We start from the raw sequence: 23,028 nt of genomic DNA on the forward strand, positions 1-23,028 counted from the left end.
GCCCTGAACTGCTTAGTAAGCAGCTGAGAGAGAACTTTCCTAAAGAGAAGTTTCCCTCCGAATCTCAATAAAAAGTTCTGGCTAGGGAACATAATACYATAAATCTCTTTCTGAGTTGTACCACTGTTTTAGTTCAACTATTTATTATTAAACATCTGGATTTTTCCTGCTCAGATAATTTTTAATGGTATGCTTGAACAGCATATATTATCTGTAAGTGCATGTCCTTATACTTTCTGCTTAGATTTATGTTCAAGTTCAATTTCCTGATGTTCAAGCTCAAGTTCCTGATGTGCAATCTATCTAATTGTATGCTGAGGAATCCTCCCTCCCATCAAGTAGAGATATCTTGGACACTTTGGACACTTTTGCCTTTTAATTTAAAATTGTGAATTTGCCCCATTATTTGCCTCATTAATACTAAAAATAGACAGATAGATGGCAAAAGCTATGTATYCAAGTAGCTCTGAGCCCTTTCTTGTCAATATCTATAAAGAGATGTTTTACTTCTATTGTAAAGGGAAACGATGCCGAATGGGGCATATGAAATCAATTATTCATTTAACATTTTTTTTGCAGAGAAAAATAGATCGAAAGCTAGAGCAACAAGTTTTCATCACAAACACCTAATATATTTCAAGGGAGACATTGATTTCAAAATAGAACATTTAACCCTGCTGACAATAGTCTTGATTTCCTTGATTTCCACCCTTCATGGGCTGTTAAGAGTAATTTGTGGATCTCTGGGGTTAGCTGACCGCACATTGAAAATCACTCCTCTAGCAAATACTTCCAAATTGCAAGGTCAGCCAAACTGCCTGTGGAAAAGATCAAAACAAAGGAATCAAAGCCACAGAACGAGTGCACAAGATCAGTAAAAGGCAGTAGAAGCAGAACAGAGTTAGACCATCCAAATGTGGGCATTCCTGTTCAATATATATGCTGAAGAAAGAAACACCAAAGGTTAAAACACTCGTGCCAAAATACAAGGATTGTTCCAAGAAGAGGAGGGATACGTGTCGATGTAGAGATGGAGGATGCAGATACTTCCAGGGGAACTTACTCAGAAATCTTTTTGTGTTTTAGAGATTCAACTGTCAGCATTTGCACTTGTAATTCATTTTTGGCTCTGGGAGGCTGAGCTCAGCTCCATTTGAAAAAAGTTGTGCTTTTTTACAATTCTGGCTGCAACCAAGGAGAGCTTTCATCTTGAGTTAGTTTCAAATGGTCCTCCTGTTACTGTCTGACAATAAGAAATGCTTTACTCTGGATAGTCAAGCATAAAGMTTCCCCCTAAATTTCTGTCTCCCAATATACGTCTATTCTTATCAGAGCACAAGTGAGGACAATTCAAGAAAGTAACTTAAGATGAATGTAAATACCAAAAGACAGGTCTGGAATACATACCTTCTGGAAGACTAGTTCATTCTTTGAGAAGGAAAGGCAATTCAGCAATTGCAATTGCTGTAGAACAGCTGATACAGAATATTTAAAAGGAAGAGCAAAATCCTTATTTTTTATATATATATACATRTATGGTATAATCTGTTGAGCTGCCTATTTTTTTGTAGTCATAATAAGTGTTATGACTTTGTATAGTTATATTCCCTTTGGCATTAACTAGTATAAAAGAACAAGAGTCCTTCGCAGGGCAGGTACATAGGAAAATAAAGCAGAAGCAATAGCAGAATTCATAGCAAAGGTCGCTTCTCTAATTGGACATGCAGATTCAAGTGAGGCTGCTAGCATTATCAGGATCAGGCAAAGCATCACCCTGGTGTGTCTTGTTTACACACGATCAGGAGCTGTATGAGCCACGATGCTCCACGATGTGTGAGAATATTACAAACAGATAAAAGGTAAAATATATGTGTTGTGTTTTATTATTAATAGTTCTGTACTGAATGCTTTGTTTTAAAGTTACAGTTCCCCCAAACCTCACTGAAATTCAGAGGAGCCGTGACTTCTCTGGGCAGGATTCAAAATGCAAGTGGGACAACTCCAAGCTGGCTTCGGAGAGAAGCCTCCTCACGGTCACCTCCCCAGTCAATACTAAAAAACCTTTAAAAGAAAAAGGAATAGTTTTGAATAGAAGTTAAAATCTTACTTTTTTAAACGGGGAGTGCTCAGAGAGCAGCTATAGAAGATGGAAGAGAAACAAAAACCAGCAGATGAATGTCGATGGGCTCAATGCAAGCAYAGCCTTGCTTTCAAGCTGGTCAGTGACTCTGGGAGTCCTCTAAAGTCTTGTGGTTCTGTGAAAAATACAAATTATATTGTAAGCATAAGAATATTGTGATGCTAATATGAATTATATCGAGATTTATTTTGGCAATGAAGTTTCRTTTTTAGAGCTAGTAGTTTCTATTTGTTAATTTGTTTATTTCTTACAACAGTAATTAATTGAACTTTAATTAAATTATTAGTTATATGTCAATTATTTCAGTCAGAAATTTGCTATTTTGCTAACAACTTTTTTTTTTGCTAAAATGCATTCAGTGCATATTTTTGGCAAAAAAAAATTCATTGTGAGGGGATAAAAGGCATGAGTTAATGTCTCAGTTTGAAATATGATATATGTCATTCTTTAAATCAATGAATCATTTCAAATTTAACTGAAAAAAATCAAATACTTTTTTGATAAAACAAACAAAATACTGTTTTAGATTTTCCTCTCTGTCACCCGTATTACTTCCTGTTAGTCTTTTTTACTTCTTGTGTATGAAAAGGAAAGGGAAATAAGGAGAACAGGATGGGAACTGATGATAAAACTGGAAAAAAAAAAAACAGAAAACGATTTTCTAATGATTTCCAGTTTTCTAAATATTTTTATTGACAAAAATAAACAGCCTGGTGCTGTTAAACCTGTTCATCAATGACTTGGAGGAGGGCACAGAGCAAGTTTGCAGAAGACACCAYGCTGGGTGGAGTGGCCGACACTCCGGAGCGTTGTGCTGCCATCCAGAGGGACCTGGACAGGCTGGAGAGTTGGGCAGAGAGGAACCTTCTGAGGTTCAATAAGGACAAGTGCAGGTCCTGCACCTGGGGAGGAATAACCTCAGGCACCAGTACAGATTAGGGGTCGACCTGCTAGAAAGCAGCTCCACGGAGAGGGACCTGGGAGTCCTGGTTGACACCAAGTTAACCACGAGGCAGCAGTGTGCCCTCGTGGCCAACAAGGCCAATGGGATCCTGGCTGCATCAGGAGTGTTGCCAGTGGGTGGAGAGAGGGAGTTCTGCCCCTCTACTCAGCTCTGGTGAGGCTGCACCTGGAGTACTGTGTGCAGTTCTGGGCTCCCCGGTRTAAGAGGGACGTGGAGCCTCCGGAGAGCGTCCAGCAGAGGGCAACAAAGATGATTTAGGGACTGGAACATCTCTCATATGAGGAGAGACTGCATRAGTTGGGCCTGTTTTGCCTGGAGAAGAAAAGACTGAGAGGGAATCTGATAAATTCATGAAGGGTGAATATAGGGAGGAMGGGGCCAAGCTTTTCTCGGTGGTGGCCAGTGACAGGACAAGGGATAATGGGTGCAAACTACAACACAGGCAGTTCCATCTCCATGTGAGGAAGAACTTCCTTACTGTGAGGGTGACTGAGCCCTGGCACAGGCTGCCCAGGGAGGTTGTGGAGTCTCCTTCTCTGGAGGTCTCCAAACCCACCTGGATGCCGCCCTGTGCCCCGTGCTCTGGGTGTCCCTGCTKGAGCAGGGGGGTTGTACTAGATGATCTCTAGAGGTCCCTTCCRACCTCAAACATTCTGTGATTTTGTGATTGTGTGTGATTCTGTGACAAGGTAATATATTTACTATCTTAAATTTTAAAGTATATAAGGATACAAGGATTAAAAAAGGAAAAAAAAATAAATAAAAAGGAAAGTGGCCAAACATCATTTTGAAGTATTACTGAGAATATAATTACTGTCTGTGCAACTAGAGAAAATTTTACATTACGTTGATTTCATTASGTTGATTACATTACGTGCATTCAAAAGGAACCAGATTTTTTACCCGTATTAGATTACTGTAGTGGATTTTCTTCATTTATTTCTCAGGAAGACTGACTGGTTTGCTTAGTCTTATCTAAGCCTTGCCTCTGGGAAGAATGTTTTGCTCTTTGAGGGATCATTCTGAAACTGCAATGCCAAGTAGCATAGAAGACAGATATTGAAGCTTGTAARTTCATGAATAAGGTTTATTGCATACAAAGTTACTTTAAAAAATATTTCCACTAATAAGAGTTGGTAATATTTGTTAAAATGTAACAGTGAAGAACTTGATTGCACTGTCACTCAAACTGGATAAATCAGGAGTACCCACCTGGCCACATTTTCATTTGTTTTCTTTTTAGCACTTACATATCTGTACTCCCCTTAGCTGGGTAAATTGCCTAAAATGACCTAATCCTAACCAGAGATCAAGCAACAAACAGCAAGGGAACATCACAGATGACTAAAGGATAAAGATCACATGGGGATTAGGCAATCCAGGGAATGAGGATGTCAGATTATCTGGAAGAGAAGGACAGGACGGGGCTAGCCCAGCTTGCCTTAACGTACAGTCTTTGACCAGCTGGGAATGCATGGAGGACATACTCCAGCTGCACACAGCCTGTCATCTCTGCCTGCAGGCTCATATCTGAGCTGACATTTAAAAAAAAATGTATTTCTGTACTTTATTATTTTTTAAATCTATATTAAAAACTCATTTTTCTAAACCTTCTGTTAAAATACCATACTCTTTCTGTTTTTGACAATCTTCAGTTATTAATCTAATCAAACTGTTTTAGGTTGATTTGGACACCAAAGATACCAAGCACAAGTGGGAAAGTATTGAATAGAATTTCAGAGCTCCGGAGAATGATCGGGAAAGGTTTAGGGGACCAGGTCATTTTCTCCTCAATACTGCCAGAGCAGGGGAGGAAGGACGGGAGGAGAAAATGGATACTGCAGGTGAAAAACTGGCTGCATTGCTGGTGTTGGAAGCAGGGATTTGGTTTTATACAGCCAATGGATACTGTTTGAAAATCAACAACTGATTGGGAGAGATGGGATCCACCTCCCTAAATGCATCACATGCAGCTTTGCCAATCTGCTAAGAATGACTTTAAAACTGGAAAGGAGAGGAAAGGGCGAGATGTAGACACCATTCAGTCATCTAAACAGGACTCAAGTCGAGGTACCTCCAACAGTTGCATACAGCTACAGAAGTGCCTACAAGACAAGACCATGGGAATCCTCTCGTACCCATCCTGGGAAATAGAATCATAGAATCATAGAAGGCTTAARGTTGGAAGGGACCTCAGAGGTCATCTAGTCCAAMCCCCCTGCTCACGCAGGGTCACCTASAGCACGTGGCACAGGGCTGCGTCCAAGCGGGTTTGGAAGATCTCCAAAGAAGGAGACTCCACAACCTCTCTGGGCAGCCTGTTCCAGKGCTCTGTCACCCTCACTGTCAAAAAGTGTTTTCTCAAGTTCCTGAGGAACTTTTGGTGCCTCAATTTGTGGTCGTTTCCTCTAGTCCTATTGCTGGCCACCACTGAAAAGAGGCCGACCCCCTCCTCCTCACTGCCTCCCTTGAGGTATTTATAGACGCTGATCAGGTGCCCCCTCAGYCTTCTCTTCTCCAGGCTGAACAGGCCCAGCTCCCTYAGCCTTTGCTCATATGATCATCTTCGTAGCCCTGCGCTGGACTCTCTCCAGCAGCTCCAAATCCCTCTTGTACTGGGGAGCCCAGAACTGCACACAGTACTCCAGATGTGGCCTCACCAGGGTTGTGTAGAGGGGAACAATCACCTCTCTCGACCTACTGGAGACGCTCTTCTTAATGCACCCCAGGATCCCAAATAAGCCTTCTTGGACATCTCTTAAGAAGCGCCTGAAATGCTTGCGCACCAATACACACAACATGGGGAATGAACAGGAAGAAGTAGAGATATGTGTGAGTGCAAGGCTAGGTTCCCACTGCAATTACAGAGACACGATGGGATATCTCGCATGCCTAGAGTGCTGCCACAGATGGATGCAGGCTCCTTAGGACGGACAGGCCAGGAAGGCAAGGTGGGGAGTGAACTGGAATGCACGGAGATCTGCCTAGGGTAGATGATACATGGATCATCTATATCAATCTTATGGTAAGGATGTTGTTATGAGCGTTTGTTAGAGGTAATATGATTAGGAAAAGGAAGTAGATGAGGTCTTCTACAGACATCTGGAAGTTGTCTGTAGATCATAGGCCCTGGTTCTCATAGGGGACTTCAATCAACCACCCTGATACACTAGAGGAACAACACAGCAAGGCACAAGGAATTCAGCACTGAAGATAACTTTCTGACACAGATGATGGAGAATTCAGTAAGGACAGTTGAGCGGTTGGACCTTGTACTAACAAACAAGGAATAGCTGGCTGGATATGTGAGGTCTGGCAACATCTTCAACTGCAGTGACCATGAGATGCTGGAGTTCAAGTTGCTGTGAGGAAGAAGCAAAATGAAAAATAGGATCAAAACCTTGGACTTCAGAGCAGATTGAGGGAGTTTTGGAGGAACCTTCTTGAAAGCATTCCATGAGATAAGGCCCTAGAAGAAAGAGGGGCAAGGGACCAGCATGGATGAACAAGGAACTCTTGGCAAAGTTCAAACATAAGTAAGAAGTTCTCCTGGAGGTCCCAGCTGAGGTCCTTCCCAGCCCAGAGAGTGGGCACAGCCCTCACTCATGCACTGTGCTTGTTTCTGTCTGTGAAATGCCTGGCCTCACAGCACAGAGCTCAGCTGAGGCCTCTGGGCATGGCTGTAATGCCAATAATGCTCTGGAACCTCTTCTGGGTAAGGAATTTCCTTAGGGTGGGCAAGGGATTAAACTAATAAGGCCCAATTTCCCTTTATGCTGATATTAAGGAGGGGTAATGTGTGGGAAAGCAGCAGCTTGTTGGTTGGAGTTCTTCCTTTGGGAATGTTTCCTTAGTGGAGTTTTATTATTCTCCCTTCTAGTCATAGGCCAATTTTTCTACTAAGTATGTCGGCTGGCTACTGAGCAAGGACCTGTGGTTTCATACATTTTAAGCAGCTTGCCAAAGAAGGTCTTAATATTATTTTTCATTTTTATTTAATATTTGTTTTCTAGCATAACTTTTAAACAGGCAGAAGGATAAAGCCAGGTTTTCTCCTGGCACTCTCTGCTCTTCAGGCTTGGCTTCTTGAGCCAATGCAAATCTATGTGCTCCAGTTTCCAGTCTGGGACTGCTGTGTGGTATCAGAAAACAGCAGAGAGATGACTTCTAAATTCCCTATCATAGTTATTCAAACCCAAAGCCAACAGATATTTCACTGGTCATCAGATGACAGATTAGCAAGGTCTAATTCCTGTGACGACACCTAACAAAGTCTGTCTTTTCCCAAAAGAACAGGAATATCTGGCAAACATAGTACATCACACTGGCTGATTTTATATATGACAGGTATCTTTCTTTTGGCCAAATATAGAAGTAACGGGTAGCCTGACTGAAAGGAAACATTTGAAGAGATCAAGGAAGAAGCCCTGTGCTTTTTGCTAACATTTTCTTATAAAGAATTCCTAYAATGCTTTAAACACAAACTGTTTGCAATAGTCAGAGAAAAGCTTATCAAGGAAAGTGAAGAAAGGCTTATCAATGCTTTTATCAGGCATTTGAGGATTTGAATAACTGACTTGGCTCATTTCCCGAGTTGAGTTCCCTGAGTTCCCCTTGAGAACATGCCATCCACCTACGCCATGACATTCACTTAGCATGTTTGGTAGAAATAACAGGCACAGTTTTAGCCCACAAAAGTCAATCTCAGCTTTACTTCCAATGAAGGATGAAAAATCAGATGTGTTTAATTCTTATAGTCCTATGCTGATGTATTGTAATGAAAACACTCAATGTAAATATATTCTTTCTGCTGTTTTTAATGAATTATATGATAAGGTTATCATATAGTTCTTCTTAACTGTCTCTATTACTATTGACCAGAATCAGTCTGAAACAATAATCTGTGCCATGATTCTATGTCTACTGAAGTCAATGAGGAAGCATTTTCATTATTAGATATCTGAACAAATGTCTTTACTGTTCTAAGTGCTAGGTATTAACAGTCAATAAACCATATTCTCCTGATTACAAAGCAAAAAAAAAAAAAAAGAACAAACAAAAAAAAACTCATGCAAAATATTGTGTTTACATATACCTACAATACTTGATTTTATATCCAGAGATATAATAGTAAGCTGGAGATATAAACTAAATTGAAGAAGATTTGAGCCTATATTTCTTATATCTGAAATTTTAGGGAAAAAGAAGTATAAAAATATTAATTATTTGATTTTTAAAAGTATCTTTTTAATACTTCAGCAATACAAAACTATTAAAGTAAATTACTGATATGGAATAAAACCAGCAAGTGGCAGTATTTGACAAAAATCTGGAGACATGTTGGAAACAAAGCAAATGCAGCTTTACATTGTATATAGCTATGTATATAGCTATATAGCTATGTATATAGCTATGTATATAGCTATTAAAGTAAGCACTACTAAAATCATTCAGAAAGAAATGACTTTGATTTTCAGCATAAATATATATATTTTTTAAGATCCTCAGTTAGAAAGATATGAAATAGAAGGCAAAATTCTCATGGATATTTATATGTATGGTCAATAAGAATGACCCTACATATTTTATAAAAATTTTTTAGAAAAACTGCCTAAGAACATAAATTTATATCAAAGCTATTTGGAAGTTTAATTTATTAGAATTCTTCCCTACTCCCAGCTTAGCAGAGCATGCACTCCATATTAACGGCATTATAMAGCTTTTTAGCATGCTTCTTTATAAAAGAAATGTCAATAAACAAGTTGTTTTTTTTTTTTTCAGAAAAGATGACTATAATTTTAAATCATAACAGAGGTTCCAAATGCCAAAAATGATACTAACATGATTGCTAAGTTAAATTTTTGGAGTGATATGTACATTCATATCACTGAAAATRTATGCAAGGATCAGAAGACCACAATAGAGTTAAACTCTATTCACAGCAGATTTTCCACTCCTTAAAAAGTACAGATTTACGAATACCATCGATGACCACACAGAAGAACTTGCCTGTGTGCCTGATTTTGTTCTCACTGAAGTCATTGACCGGTTTTTCATTGCTTTCAATTAAAGCAGCCTGAATATTTCCTATCTCCAGTTCGTTCAGGCCTCGCTCCTTAGTCTTAGTGTCATTATTTTATTAGAGGAGGAAAAGAATGTTTATGGAGAAAAAAATATAAAAAGGAATAAGAAAAGATTTTTATAACGTAAAATTAAGCCGTAGAAAACTTAGGAAACACTATAAATGTGCTTTCTCCCATGTGTAACTGCAGTAAGATACAACTTTCAGACACTAAATATTTTTTTTCCACAAGATTCCTACTTTATTTATTTCAAAGAATAAATCATAATCTTGGAATGAAATCTCCCTTATAAGGCAGAAAGTTTCTGAATCACATTTAAGAATAGTTGGATTTCTAATTATTAGATTTAACTTACAATAGAAAATAATATAAATACCTCTCATATAGCCGAAAATAAAATGCATTTCCTTTTTAACCAAAACATTTCTTAAACTTTCTCTTTGCTACTTGAAAAAGCTTATYTGGATTTCAGAAGATTATTTAGATCTTCATATTCACCTGTGAGAAGAGTCAAGATGCAGATCTTGGCTTCAGAAGTGCTGTATTTAATCTTTAATCAGCTCTCTTACAAGGAAGGAACCAACTGTCAGCTCAGCATCTTACTGAAAGTCAAGTTGATCTGCATTATATTTTAACTAGAAGCATTAATATTCTATTTAATGTCTAGTGCAGAGCTAATTAGGTGTCACCTCATACCCTACAAGATTCCACAGGGCATGAAAAAAAGTCTAACCTAAATGAATTACATGTCATTAACAATATATTAACCAAGGATCTGGAGGTTACACATAATTTAAAGTAAATGGAAGGAATGGTACATAACGTATTACTGCTGCATTGCCTCATTAGAGAGAAAATATCTATGCACATTTAGTCTTGGAATTACATATGTATAGTATAGATATTTCCAATGCATAATACAGTAGTCTGACAAATTCATTCTTAAAAGAGTCTCAGAGCCCTCTGAGCTATTGTGAATATATTTTGTTTCTGAAAAATAAAGTCATAATTAAAGTACCAAACCAAAACAACAACAACAAAAAAATCTGCTATCATATTTTCCTAGACCCTGTGAATATCACTATTTGGTGACGTCTTCTTATGAGTGTGTTTAACTTTCTGTCTCTAAATGATAGAAACTTTCACAGTTCTGCTGCTTTCAGTATGGATGCTGCAGGAGGGATGATTTACAGAAGCTTAAGTCAGTAAGCCCTTTGACCTCCACCACTTTGGAGGTCAAAGGGGTCCTTCTGCTGGACAAGAAAAGAAATTTAATTTTCGGATTAAGACACCTGCATAGCCAAGACTGATTCTGAATGCGGAGGAAGTGGTGCATGTAGCATCTGYGTGATGTACTGACTCAGAGGTGATTCGTATTTTAACCTGTTTGTAGTAAAACTTTCTRTTTTCTTTCCTTCACTGTAAAATATAGTTGAGTTTTGGTGTACGGACTTGCAAGCAACTTAGTCTGTTGAAATAGCTGACTAACCTCAGCCCTGCAAAAGTGCATTAGATGCACTTACTTAGAAGTGCATCTAATTCAAAAGTCACACTAATTTAGAAGTGTGGCTTGGTCTTGCTGTAAGAGTCTAGGAACCTCTGACTACCTTGGAAATTATGCAGTTTCACCCCTGATTACTGATTAGACACCAGGAGGCTCATCCTAGCCTGAGACGAAGATGCAGCCTGGTATCTGTATGTCCATCAGCTAACTCTCTTTAAAGAGCTTTTAGAGCAAAGTAGCATTCCAGGGAAAAAAAAAAAAAAAAAAAAAGAGAGAGAAAACCCAACCAACTCAAAAAACTTAGTCAAATAGTATTTCTGCAGAAAGCAAGCTACAGATAATGACCTATCTCAGGTTATATTGACCCTGGCACTGGCCCCACCAAAGATTTCTGGCACTCACAGAAACTTCAGCGTTCCAATTTCCTATGCTAGGTATTTGACTTAGTGAAAAATAAACATACATAAAAAAGAAGTTAAATGGAACACTTCCTGACTCATGTGCTAAAACTAACAATTTTCACAGTGAGATTTAGAGTAAGGATTGCAACAGTTCAGTTTAGGGAAGAGTGGTTGCTATATTTTTCCTTGAAAAAAAAGGAATATAGGTATCCCCATAAAAGCCTTGGTTTATTTCAGAGGTGGAACTGAGGATGCCTATTATTTGTAGGGGAATATATTTTTGCTACACTTAACTGGTTAGATATGATCCACTGATGAACAGTGTTACTGTTAGGATAGAAATGATTTGCCCAAGTCTTTGCCTGGGAGAACCAAAGTATTTCACCCCAGAATTTGGACTGGAGAAAGTTTTTTGTCTACTTTGGGCCTGATACCATAGAAGAATGACAGCATTTTTAAGGCAATATCGGAAACCTTCAGGGAAATCTAATTCTGTATCCCCACCACAGAATCTGTTTGGAGGAAGTGTTGGGATTCTGGGAGCAAAGGCTCCAGATGTTATTCTTGTAAGCAAAGCCACGTTCCTGTGGCTACCTTGCACCTCCTTGGCAGTGTACACATCTACCCGAACATGTCAGCTCAACATAATTCCGAGGAAATATAGGAGATTTTGCTGATTCAGCAACAAATATGGCAGCACTAGGAGGGGGAAACGGGGAGGTAGAAAGGGGGATTGGCTGTATGGAGGAGAGTGTGGGGGCACCGCTGTGGTCTGTGCCCCAGGGGAGCAGGGACACAGGGGCCAGCCTGGATACAGGAGTGAGCAGCACTTGGGGGTGGGTGAGTGGGGGATATTTGGGAATCAGGACTGAGATTTTCTCTTTTTTTTCTCTCCCCTTCTCCACTGCTTTCTTCATTTTTATTTATTTATGTTTCACCCCTACTTTTTTTTTTTTTTTTTTTTCCTCGTTTCTTCCCTCTTTCCCCCTTTCTCCTCCCTTTCCCGTCCCTTTCTCTTCCCCCTCTCCTCGGGTGATTTCCCCTCTCCTCGCCGGGGGCCGGGGCCGGGGCGGTCCCAGCGCCGTCCCCTCCTCCATCCTGCGCGGGGGGGACGGGATCGCCCCGCCGCCCAGCGCAGCGGCAGCCGCGGCCGGGCAGCGCAGCGGACGCCGGAGCCCTCCGCTCTTCCTCCTCCTCCTCCTCGTCCTCGCCGCCGAGCAGCATGGCCCGCTGCGGGGCGGCCGCGCCGGGGCTCTGCCTCCTGCTGCTGCTCTGCGGCGGGCGGCTCGCGCTGCCCGCGGCCGCGCAGCCCCCTGCGCGCGGCAGCGTCTGGTGCCCGAGCCGCTGCCTCTGCTTCCGCACCACGGTGCGCTGCATGCACCTCATGCTCGAGGGCGTCCCCGCCGTGTCGCCGCAGACCACCATCCTGTGAGTGCCGGCGGGGCGGGAGGGCGGCGCGGGAGCCGCGGCCTTTGTCTGCGCGCGGCGGGGCTGCGCGGGGGCTGCGCGGGGGCTGCGCGGGGGCCCGCAGCTCCAGCTGCTCCAGAACCGGCCGCTTTTGGGCCGGCTGCGCCGCCTGCTCGCTCCTTGCAGAGCCAGGTCACACTGAACGCGCCCAGGGCTCGATTCATTCGTGCACCTTCTTTCTTTCTTTCTCTCTCTCTTTTCTCTCTCTCTTCTTTTTTTTTTTTTTTCATTCTTACCGCTCTGTCCGTTTTCTGCCCCAGTGCTAAACGCTGAACAAACAGCGCGTGCTCCCTCGCTCCGAGGCTTTCGGCGAGGAAGGGGGTTTGCTCCACTGACCCGCTTCTGTGCTTCTTGGGATGAGCTTGGCTCTTGGCCGAGCTGCGTCGGCCGCGCAAGCRGAGTGGCCTGGCCCAGAGCAAGGCAGGGCCTCCCGCCACACACCGGCGGGCCACTCGGTGGGATGCGCTCCGGAGGGATCCATAAAGCCCTGGCGTCTTCCAGCTTCCAAGTATTATTTAATGTGAGGAGCCCAGCCATTCAGTGCAGAGCCAGTTGCTCCTTGGCAGGCAGTCCAGCCGTTTGGCAGGGCGCGATTAGCTCTGGAGCGCTTGTAATCCTTTTTAGGGAACAATTCAGGAAGCGGGTGGTTAGTGTTTCTTGCATTTGAAACAAAGTACATTTACAGAACACCTTTTGCACTGAGATTACAGGAAACTGTGTAAAGCTAGTTTGGAGATTCATCATCAATGCTAAAAAAAAAAAAAAAAAAACCAAATAAAAGCAGTCTTCAGAATATGGAGTCAAGTCTTAGCAGCTTGGTTTTGTGCTCGGGGTAGAGGGGGCCTACACCAGCAATAAGTATTAGATTGAACCTAGCCAGGGTGGAGCTCCCCTTACCGTGGGTATTTATAATCTTGCAGTGAGTCAGAGGAAAATGTATGAACAAAGCAAGCATTATGCTGGTCTAAGCCCACTAATATATCAAATTGTCTGGTGTCCCCAATGTGAGTTGTCATTCCAGTTATAATGCTGGCTACAATGCAGTAGGAGTAATGAAAAAGAAATTATGAACTTAGTTTTGGTGGGACAAAGAGCAGTAATTCTCAAAATACGCTTGTGGATGACCAGCATTCCTAAAACATAATGGCAGCCTTACTTCTTGTCTGGCAATAAGAATATTTTATTTATTTATTTATTTATTTATTTAACTCATTTAGTAATTAGTAGTGTGAAGATGCCAGTTGTGTATAGGTAGCTAAGAGTATAGCTATAGTAGCTATAATATTGCTTATCTCTAGCTCTGGGATGCATATTAAGAATAATTATGTATTATTCTTACATTTAAAACCTCAGTCCTCCATCTAAGACACTTACTGAGTTACTTTGTGGTTTACCAATTTCTTTTCCTCATTACTAAAATTTGTTTGCAGATTCCTYATTTCTGTGTAGCAAAGTTAAGCCTTATGCAGGTGGCTCATCATACACAGAGGGATTTCTGCATTTAGAAGTAGTTTTGCTTTTAAGCATGAAAATAAGCAACAGTTACTTTCTTTGCAGTTTTTCTGTCCCAGTTTTTCTTTATTTTGGAGACTGTACGTTAAACACATTCCATTGGTGTTGGTGATGGTAGCTGAAGTTTTAGAAATAACAGATTACTTCCAATTAAATACCTTTCTCCTTTAAAACATGGACTTATGAAATCCTATGAACTGTACTGCTGATGAGATAAGCACATTTTTTACTGGCATTGGTAAATTCCACATTATCTGTTTTATTTCTTCTTAAAGATATGTATTGACTGTGCAAAATGATTGGCTAGAAACATWATCTTAAGGTTTTCCTTGTTTAAAAGCATATATTTATATTGTATTTTGCCAAACACCAGTTTTGAAGAATGTTCCCTTCTGGAAGCTGAGTTTACTTTGGTCTCTTTCACATGTGATTTGTTACATGGATGAAAACAGCATGGAGCCACAACAGCAAGGCAGTCAAAAGTTTTTCCCTGTTTATCAAAAACGACTCCTCCTAATCTTAGGCTGTTTTAGGAGGACTCTTCACAATGTTGCTAATATTGCCCAGGCTCTGTGAACATGGACAGCASGGGCCTGAGGGTGCTGCCCTCACGGATGCCGATACACCTCCAAAGGGCTTCCAAACCACAGCACCATCTGTCCCATCCTTGAAAGTTGAAGAAAACTTGGAAGTTACTAGTCTGACTCTGCCCATGTACTCAGACTAAGACTAAAATTTGTGCAAAGGTTATGGATGCTCTTCGATTTTTTTTTTCTTTTTTTTTTTTTTTTGCTAACCCAACAAGTTTCATTGAATTCCCTGCAGTTGGGTCTCAAAGACTGAATGAGAACCAAACTTGCTCTGTTGTAAATACACACTATGGATAGGACTAAAACTGACAGAAATTACCTGTGGCAGAAGAGAGTGGATTTGATTTGCATGAACATGGGATTCAAATTATTGATGGGAAAACTGTATTCATAAATAAGGCACTTGTAGTACTATTTTCCACTTGTAATTGTTACTTTGACTCTTCTCTTTTATGAAAAGGATATCTTTTGAATAAGTGAGTACCATTTTAAGTGATCAGAGCTGTGTGGGACTTTTTTTTTTTTTTTTTTTTTTTTTAATTGTAATCATTCCAGGAGAGTAGTTATTGAAGGAACACAAATTATATTGGAGGCAAGAGTATCAGTTTCCTATTACTGCTTCTGTTTACACAATACCAACAAATTTTACCAATTGGATAGGTTACAATAGCCACATTGTTTTTCTTTTTCCTGCTGGTTTGTAGTGAAAGTCACAATCCAAAGGGAAAGGGAAGCATGTTAGTTATTTAATTCAGTTTCTAGATTACTGTATGYCATGTATATCACATTTTTCCCTAGCTCAATGATAATAGTAAATCTAATGTTGCACACTCAGGAGACACATTTGCATGAACTAAGCTAGTGAAAAAGATTATTCAAGGTTTTCAAGAGCATCTAAATACATCTTTTCTTTTTCTTTAATTACTACATTACGCAAATCACACATCTGTTTGTAGTGTACATGAGTTGCCAAAGAGATGGGGTAATGGAAATGGAGTGACATTTTTCATGTCAGTGCTGATTTGCGGTAACATTATGCCTCTTAAGAGAGGCATTTAGAGAAAAGATGCATATGCCCCAGTGATCCATGTGAATTGTGTCAGGATGGGAGTCTCTGGGCTATCAGAAGAGAATGATGCCTGCTGTGGACAGGTCTGCACGTGCAAGTGATGCAGGGCCAGCTGGCAAAGCAGCGTCCCCTTCTTCTCAGAAAGATGGAGGATCCTACCTTCCGTCAGATCTCTAAAACCCTCTTAGAAGACTTGCAGCAGATTAAGCAGTTGAAATGGGACAAAAATACACTTGGAGACTGTGAAGATCAAAGAATTTTGGTCCCAAGTGAGACCTGTGAGGAAGCAGCTGAACACTTAGCTGCTGAACATCAAAGTACATTTCAGAGGTAGTCAGAGCTTTGACATTGTTATCCCATTTAAAACATGGAGATGTGTATATACTTAGGATTCAAAAAAGATGAATAGACATGAAGCTTTCCTTGAAATTTGCAAATAACTGAATACTGATCTTGACAGACTCTTGGATGGGCAGCAAAACACATTATATGCCAATGACGATTTGAGTTGCACAAAGTGGGGCACAGCATAAGAAGTTGGTTAAAAAAAAAATCTTAGTTTTTCCTTGAATCTCAGACTGGATTCAGTCTGAGATTGAAACGGCTACCTTTTGATGTCTGTATGCAGGAGGAGCCTATAGCCATGGTAGGGATCTGGGCTTCTGTTATAGTTCAAAGCAGCCTAGTCAATAGAGTCCAGAGAGCCTGGACCACAATTCAACTCACTGCAGAGGAGACACCCAGGACTCAATACATTTGCTACTTGTAAGTAACTACGTCCACTTGAATTCCTTTCTGGTATTCTTTCTAGCACCTGCTGCCTCTCCAAAAAGAGCATAGGTCTCCCATTAGTCCTGTATTAACCTGCCAGGTCCCTCTCGCATAGTTTAGAATGATCCAAACCAACAGCAGATGCCGTTTTTTGGGCAACTGACTCAAGCTCCTAGTGTGTGGGCAGATTATTCATTCCTCAGCTTCACATGGTGTTGACTACTCTTTTGTTGACAATATGGGAGTTTAAACATGTGTGTGTAGATGTTGATAAATATCCATCTAAACAAAGCTAAAAATATTTTCAGATATCAACAGAAAGAAGCTGGTTGCAAAAATCAGAAACTAAGGAGTCAACACAGAAAGTGATTTACTTTAAAGAATGATAACTGTTGCTAAAAGGAGAAGATTTCTACTGGTATACCCATTTGACCCTATTCTCTGGGTACTAACAAACCAAGTGGATGTTTACAAAAAACCACTAGCTACTCCCGCAAAGCAACTTCAGAGGATGTGCAGRATGTGAACCCTGCTAAAACCATTCCCAGGCAATCTGTGTACGCTGCCAGTGGAGTTAGTCAGGGCCAAAAAATGAGCACATTAACTGGACGTTTGCAGAGCTTGGGGAATATGCTTGTCATTAGTACCACGTGAAGGGGACAAAATGGCATGGAGATGACATTGTACTTACTGAAGGATGTCAGAGAAGAGTTCACAGGGATGCTGCAGAAGGCCAAATCAAGGGTTTGTTTCAATAATATATCTGCAAGTCACTAGATATACTGCTGGGAAAGTGTTTTTGTCATCTCAGCAGCAAGTCAACCCTCATCAAATTCTTTGTTGAAGAATGGAAAAAAATCTGGATCAAAATCATGCTCTTCATTTCCTGCAAATATCTCACTGTATGTACACACTTAGCCAGAAGAATATATGGTATCATGTTACCATGAATACATACTATTTTGGTTTGTGTCTTTTTTACTAAGATATATACTTTTTAGCCAATAAAGGCATAACATTTGAGTCTTAGAACATTTAATATGTATTTATTTCTAGAAAGATGTCCAAAACCAAAAATTTATTTGACCTTATATATGACCTATGAGAGTTGGAAGCAACAGTGAGCAGTGAATCCTTCTCCCTTGTCTGCCAGACATAACTTTGTCTCTTGATTCCAAGCTTCTTCACTTATCTCTGCTCAAAGTTGAGAAGTCCTAGTCTTATCAGCATGATGCTTCATAGCCTTCATCACCTGAAGTCCTCTTGCCCTGAGCTCTCAAGTGTGTTTTGATGTGAAGTACTAGAAATTCCCACAGTATTTGCATGGACATGAGGTATGTGAGTTAACTGGGAATTTACAAAGCAGCATGATAGTCTGTCTGTTCATTTTCTATTCCTTTCCAAGTAATTTCCAGCATAACAGTTCCTCTTCTGAGCCATTGTTTTCATACAATCATCAAATGTAACTTAAGGTCATGTCCTAAAGTAACACCAGTTCAAGGCTTCATTATATTTGTAGATTTTAGATCGTTTTCTCCATTGGAATAACTTTATGTTTATATACATTATATCTGCATTCTAATAGCCACTCATGGAGTCCTTCTGCTGTTCTTCCTAGTCAGATTTTGTCTGAATAAGTGAATAGCATTAGCAGAACTTAACCATCTTACTCCTCACCTGTTTTCTACTTACAAATAAAAGGAACAGATCCCATCACAGATCCCTGTAGAATTCAACTAGTGATCTCCCTCCACTATGAAAATCTAACACAACTTACAAAGAATGTTAAAGTAGTAGTAGTACCGCTTACTTTTTGTACACTTAACTAGATTGTACACTTAACTAGATTGTACACTTAACTAGATTGTACACTTAACTAGAGTATTCATTTCTAGACATGTCAAAAGATTGTCCTGTAATTCTCTAAGCTTTTGGATGTTTAGACTATGGTTAGTACAAGATTTTTTTTCATTTATTCTACTAAAACTTTTTAAACAATCCTGTAAAAGGGATATAGTTCTATGGTTTATTCAATGCTGCTGTTTAACCCTCCTGTTGGAAATCAGTGCTTTAAATATTTTTCTGCCATGCTGATTTTGCTGACAGATAGCTCCAGTGTCCCTGCTGTCTACTCAGTTTCCCCTCCAAAAAAGCAAAATTAAACATGACAAATTAGATCAATTTTCATCATTACTTTTGGGAAATCATGGTCAGGAGGGACACTGAAGAAAATGAGAAATTTATGAGGAGCAGAGACAAACATAGGATTACTCACTGGAAAGTGTAAAAAAGTGGATCATTGGGCATGAGCATACAAGCTTTTTCTGTCCTCATTCCCAAAGAAGGCTGGTGGAAAAATAACAGAGACATGCCTTTTGCTTGCATCATCAGGAAGGTCTGGATCTGTGACACAAGGAGAGGACTGAGCGTCTAGTCTAATAGTCTGGTAAACACATGCCTAAGAGAAAAATAATGACTAACAAATATTTCAGTCTCCTCATATTTTTTCCCAGAAGCTCTTGATTTCTCTCCCAGGTGAGGTCAATGCTTGCTAAGGGATGAGAGGGGAATGTCACTGGCCAGCAGCAAATGCCTCCCCATGTGGGTAAAGGCTTGTAAGGAAATTAAGTTTAAATTTAAAAGTTGAAAGTTTGGCAGAAAATAGGATGTATGGTGAATAAAGGAGAGAACAGTGCTTGGGGTAAAGATTGAAGGAAGCTGTGGAAAGAAAGACAACATAATACAGTGGAAGAAATTGCTGTTGTTATGAAATGAYGATTAAAGAACTATTTGGAAAATAACAGAAGAAGAGAAATAGTGCATGATGTGTGACATTGTATAATGTTTTATCATTTGAGTTATAAAGTGCTCTTTTTACCTGAACATTTTACTCTTTATAATGGGGAAAAACAAACCAGATTAATGTTTTTGTGCTCTAATTCCATTTAGATTAATGTTTCCAGGCTTTAGTTCTATTTTATACAATTGAAAATCAAATTGTCTGAATTTTCACCTATCTTGATTTATCTGTCAAAATGATTTTTTTTTCAATTATTTCATGTTGGATTTGTATTACTGAGACCCTTTCAAAGCTTGCAGTAGTTTGTTTACAGTAATATTCTCCACTCCTGTCATCATTTTGTGATGGTATATTTTGAACACTGCACATCGAACAAGCATGTCTTGCAAGTGTGTGTATAGGTTTAGTATTGTATACCTCAGTAATGCTCAAGCTTTTGCCTCTTTCTGGACTTGGCCTTTTGTGAGACTTTTCCCAAAAGGTCAAAACAAAGTGTTTGCAGGCTTATAGGCTCGGACTCCATTTACAGAAAAGGTACATTTATAAAGATAGCATTTAAAAATCAGTAACACATGATAAATATTTATAGCTTACACCGTATAGTCTATATATATATTTACTTTATTTTTCATATATAGAGAGCATGTCTCTGAGTATTTCTATACACATACAGTAAGATTGGAATGACTGGGGTAAATTGTCTTTATCATTTGTTCAATTTGGATTTGATGAAGGAAAAAGAAAACCCCTGAATCTTACAGGCTTTATTATTGCAAATACGGACAGAGATTCAAGGCAATCCATGGAGGTGGTGCAATGAGAACTGCCTGGGTTGGAATGGCTTAAATATTTCCTTTGCTCCTTTTGCTTATCCAGCTGCCACATCTGATTTTTTTTATTTTATTTTATTTATTTTTTTTTTTTTTTGGTATGGAATTTTTAATATCCCTAATGGGAGCCAAGTGATTCTTTTAGGAAGAAAATTGAATGAACATTTAAGTTATTGCAAATAGCGGAAGTATTCACAAACTTTTTAGAAGGAGCTATGAGGGAAAGACTCAGCTTCATATCTATTCTSTGTTTACATAAACTGGTTACTTATTTCAAAGCTGAGGATGCTTGAGAGTTTRTGCAGTGCCTGGCATAGGCTCTAGAGCCTTGTGAAAGCCTGGAGAATGAAAACTGCAAATGAAATGAAAGCCACCAACATATGTGTTTTACCTCCAAAATTAGTCTTTATATACTTGACATTGTTCCCTTTTATGGTGGGATCTGTTGTTGTTCCGATTTTTGGATATTTTCTTTTCTTTCCAGTGGCCACTCCCCAGGACTTACTGAAACTTYTTGCTTCAACATTTTTTTCCCCTTAAATCACTTATTACAACTTTCAGCTCCTTGCCTCTCTAATCTAAAAAAGGAAAACAATATTAATTTGTGCGCAGCATTACCTTAACAGTAATGGATATTTTTGTTGAGAAGTGTCAGTTATAKGCATAAGATTAACCAGATTAGTGGATTTAGTACGTATTTGTTAGCCTTTTGGCTGCTGGTTTTCTTCTTATGAGATAATAATTTATAGTAACTGAGTCAATGCTTGGTTTGACTTGTCTCCAGGGAGTGTGAGCATCGTAGCTGTGGCAATGTGAAATTCAGTGCAGTTTTTCAGATCCCTCAACACATCTGTTAAATTAAGAGACCGATAGACTCTGCCCAATGTCTGCTATGCTCTAGAGAAGTTAATTTTTTTTGGCTTTACATGGGTTTGATTGACCATATTGAATATAAAATATCTTTAATGTCTTATGAGTTCTATTTAATAACTGAATCAATGAGTCTGTCCCTCCACCCTAATCTTTACACTATGCATGAATCAGTCTTATAATATTTTGAAGGTAGGTGATAACAATTTTTAAATTTGTAAACATTTTTTTCTTTGCAAATAGATGAGACATARCAGTATGTGGTCAGTCTGATGGGCACTAGTGGACCACTCAAAAATCAACATAAATAAAAATAAATACCTCATATTATTTACTAAGGGAATATAAAAAGCTGGAGCAGCAATATGATGGCATAGCAAGTAAATAATGAGAAAAATACATGACTGGTTTTCTGCTGGGAGGCTGCCTATCAAAGCAAGATGGCTTTTGAGCAGGATTATGGCACATAATCCTTGAGGGTTTGAGGGTAGTAACTACAATTTGGAATCAGGATAAAAGTTTTAATTTGATGGTCTTTTGATAAAGTTTTTCTGGGAAACTTGAGAGATGAGAGTGTTTAAAACCATTTCAATCTAAATCAGGAACTGTMTGTCTTTTGTTCTGACTTGATGAGACATAGATCTCTAGGCACGGCTTAGAAAAGTATAAAAGTGCTCATGTAGGGATAGCATCAGCTCATGTGAATCAATTCAAAAAGATAGCTAGAATTTTAATTGTAGATAAAGTCTATTTKATGTACAGATTGAAGACACAGCTTTCTAGAAAGTAAATGATTGTTCTCAGACTCTCTGTGAAGATATTTCCAGTAGAGGATTATCTTCTATGCTTTGTGTGGATAAATTTTAAAAACTCACACTGTTCTGTTTGCTGAGTTTGCTGAGTTTATCAATAAGCTTAATTGTTTGAAATATTTCTAATATTTTAATGTATGCTACAACAAGTTCCTTGAGTAAGTAAAAGACAATTTTGACAATTTAGCCAGAAAAATACTTGAGTTGCATGTTTGTGTTAAGGAATATTGTCTGTGATGTTTTATATGGTTTTATATCTTCACACATTTTGAGTATAGCTTTCATATCAAGAAATGCATAAAAAATATTTGTAACATATCAAAATATGTCCAAAATGTAAAAATAGARAGAATTCATTGAAAATTTCTGTCTGAACAGTTTGGCAGAGTAACTAATGTCAGATACTAGTGCCCCAGCAAAACATCCAGCTCCTTGGGCAACTCTACTGGTAGAAATTTAAGCTCTTAAAATCTAAGTGCCAGGTTGGTGGCTTGCACTCCTCAACCTCTTAAATTCCACGTCAGATATCTAAGGAAATCCCAACCTAAGACTAGCATTTGTRTGCCTGTGGATTAGATGGTGTATTTGTTCTTCTGACCAGCTTTACCACAAGGATGGTTTAACCATGTTTACAGAGAATATTTTTGCAGGGGAACTTGCAATTTGGTGAATGATACTTAAGGAGAGAATCTTTTGCCCTGGCTTCTAAGGCATCTTTATGGCTATGTTCTTAGCAGAGTGAAGTTCTAATAGTCTGTATGTTTCCAAAACATGTAGAACTGTATTTTGGGGGAGTTAAAAGTTTTAAGCATTTATAATTCATAGCTGAAAATTAATCGTAGTATTATTGAAATAGAGTTTTTTATATTTGGCTGCAGACAGTACTATAAACATGATTCTGTTTGAGAAGGCTGCGTATGTGGTATATTGAAAGAAAATAGTCTAATGTATTCAAGTAGCTGGTCTATTTGGTATTGTGAGTTCTTACTTGATTTGTTTTACTTTTTTGGATTGGAATTTGGATTCATTTTTAATCTACAAGACAGATTATACCTCTTTTGCAGTTAAGAACCAAAACCACTTCTCTAGTTGAACCACAAATGGTACTTAAGTTTCTTTTGGTTCCTGGCAGCCAAGAGTAGTTACTCATTGATACCTTTGGTCTACTCAGGTCTCAAAATTAGCTGAAAAATATACAGGAAAAAACATTTGTTT

At 39.2% G+C, this 23,028-nt stretch overlaps 1 protein-coding gene across 1 annotated transcript in view; it reads left to right on the forward strand.

The window, feature by feature from the left end:
- Window positions 1–12,314: 12,314 nt before the first annotated feature.
- The window catches only part of PXDN (peroxidasin), a 68,859-nt gene continuing 58,145 nt past the window's right edge, over window positions 12,315–23,028 (forward strand). Inside the window, exon 1 of the mRNA XM_026037067.1 lies at window positions 12,315–12,520. Within this exon, the coding sequence (XP_025892852.1) occupies window positions 12,315–12,520 (206 nt within the window). The remainder of the gene's footprint in view (window positions 12,521–23,028) is intronic.

The sequence above is a fragment of the Nothoprocta perdicaria genome, unplaced genomic scaffold (assembly GCF_003342845.1).
Source record: "Nothoprocta perdicaria isolate Ctin4 unplaced genomic scaffold, notPer1 scaffold_19, whole genome shotgun sequence".
Lineage (NCBI taxonomy): Eukaryota > Metazoa > Chordata > Aves > Tinamiformes > Tinamidae > Nothoprocta > Nothoprocta perdicaria.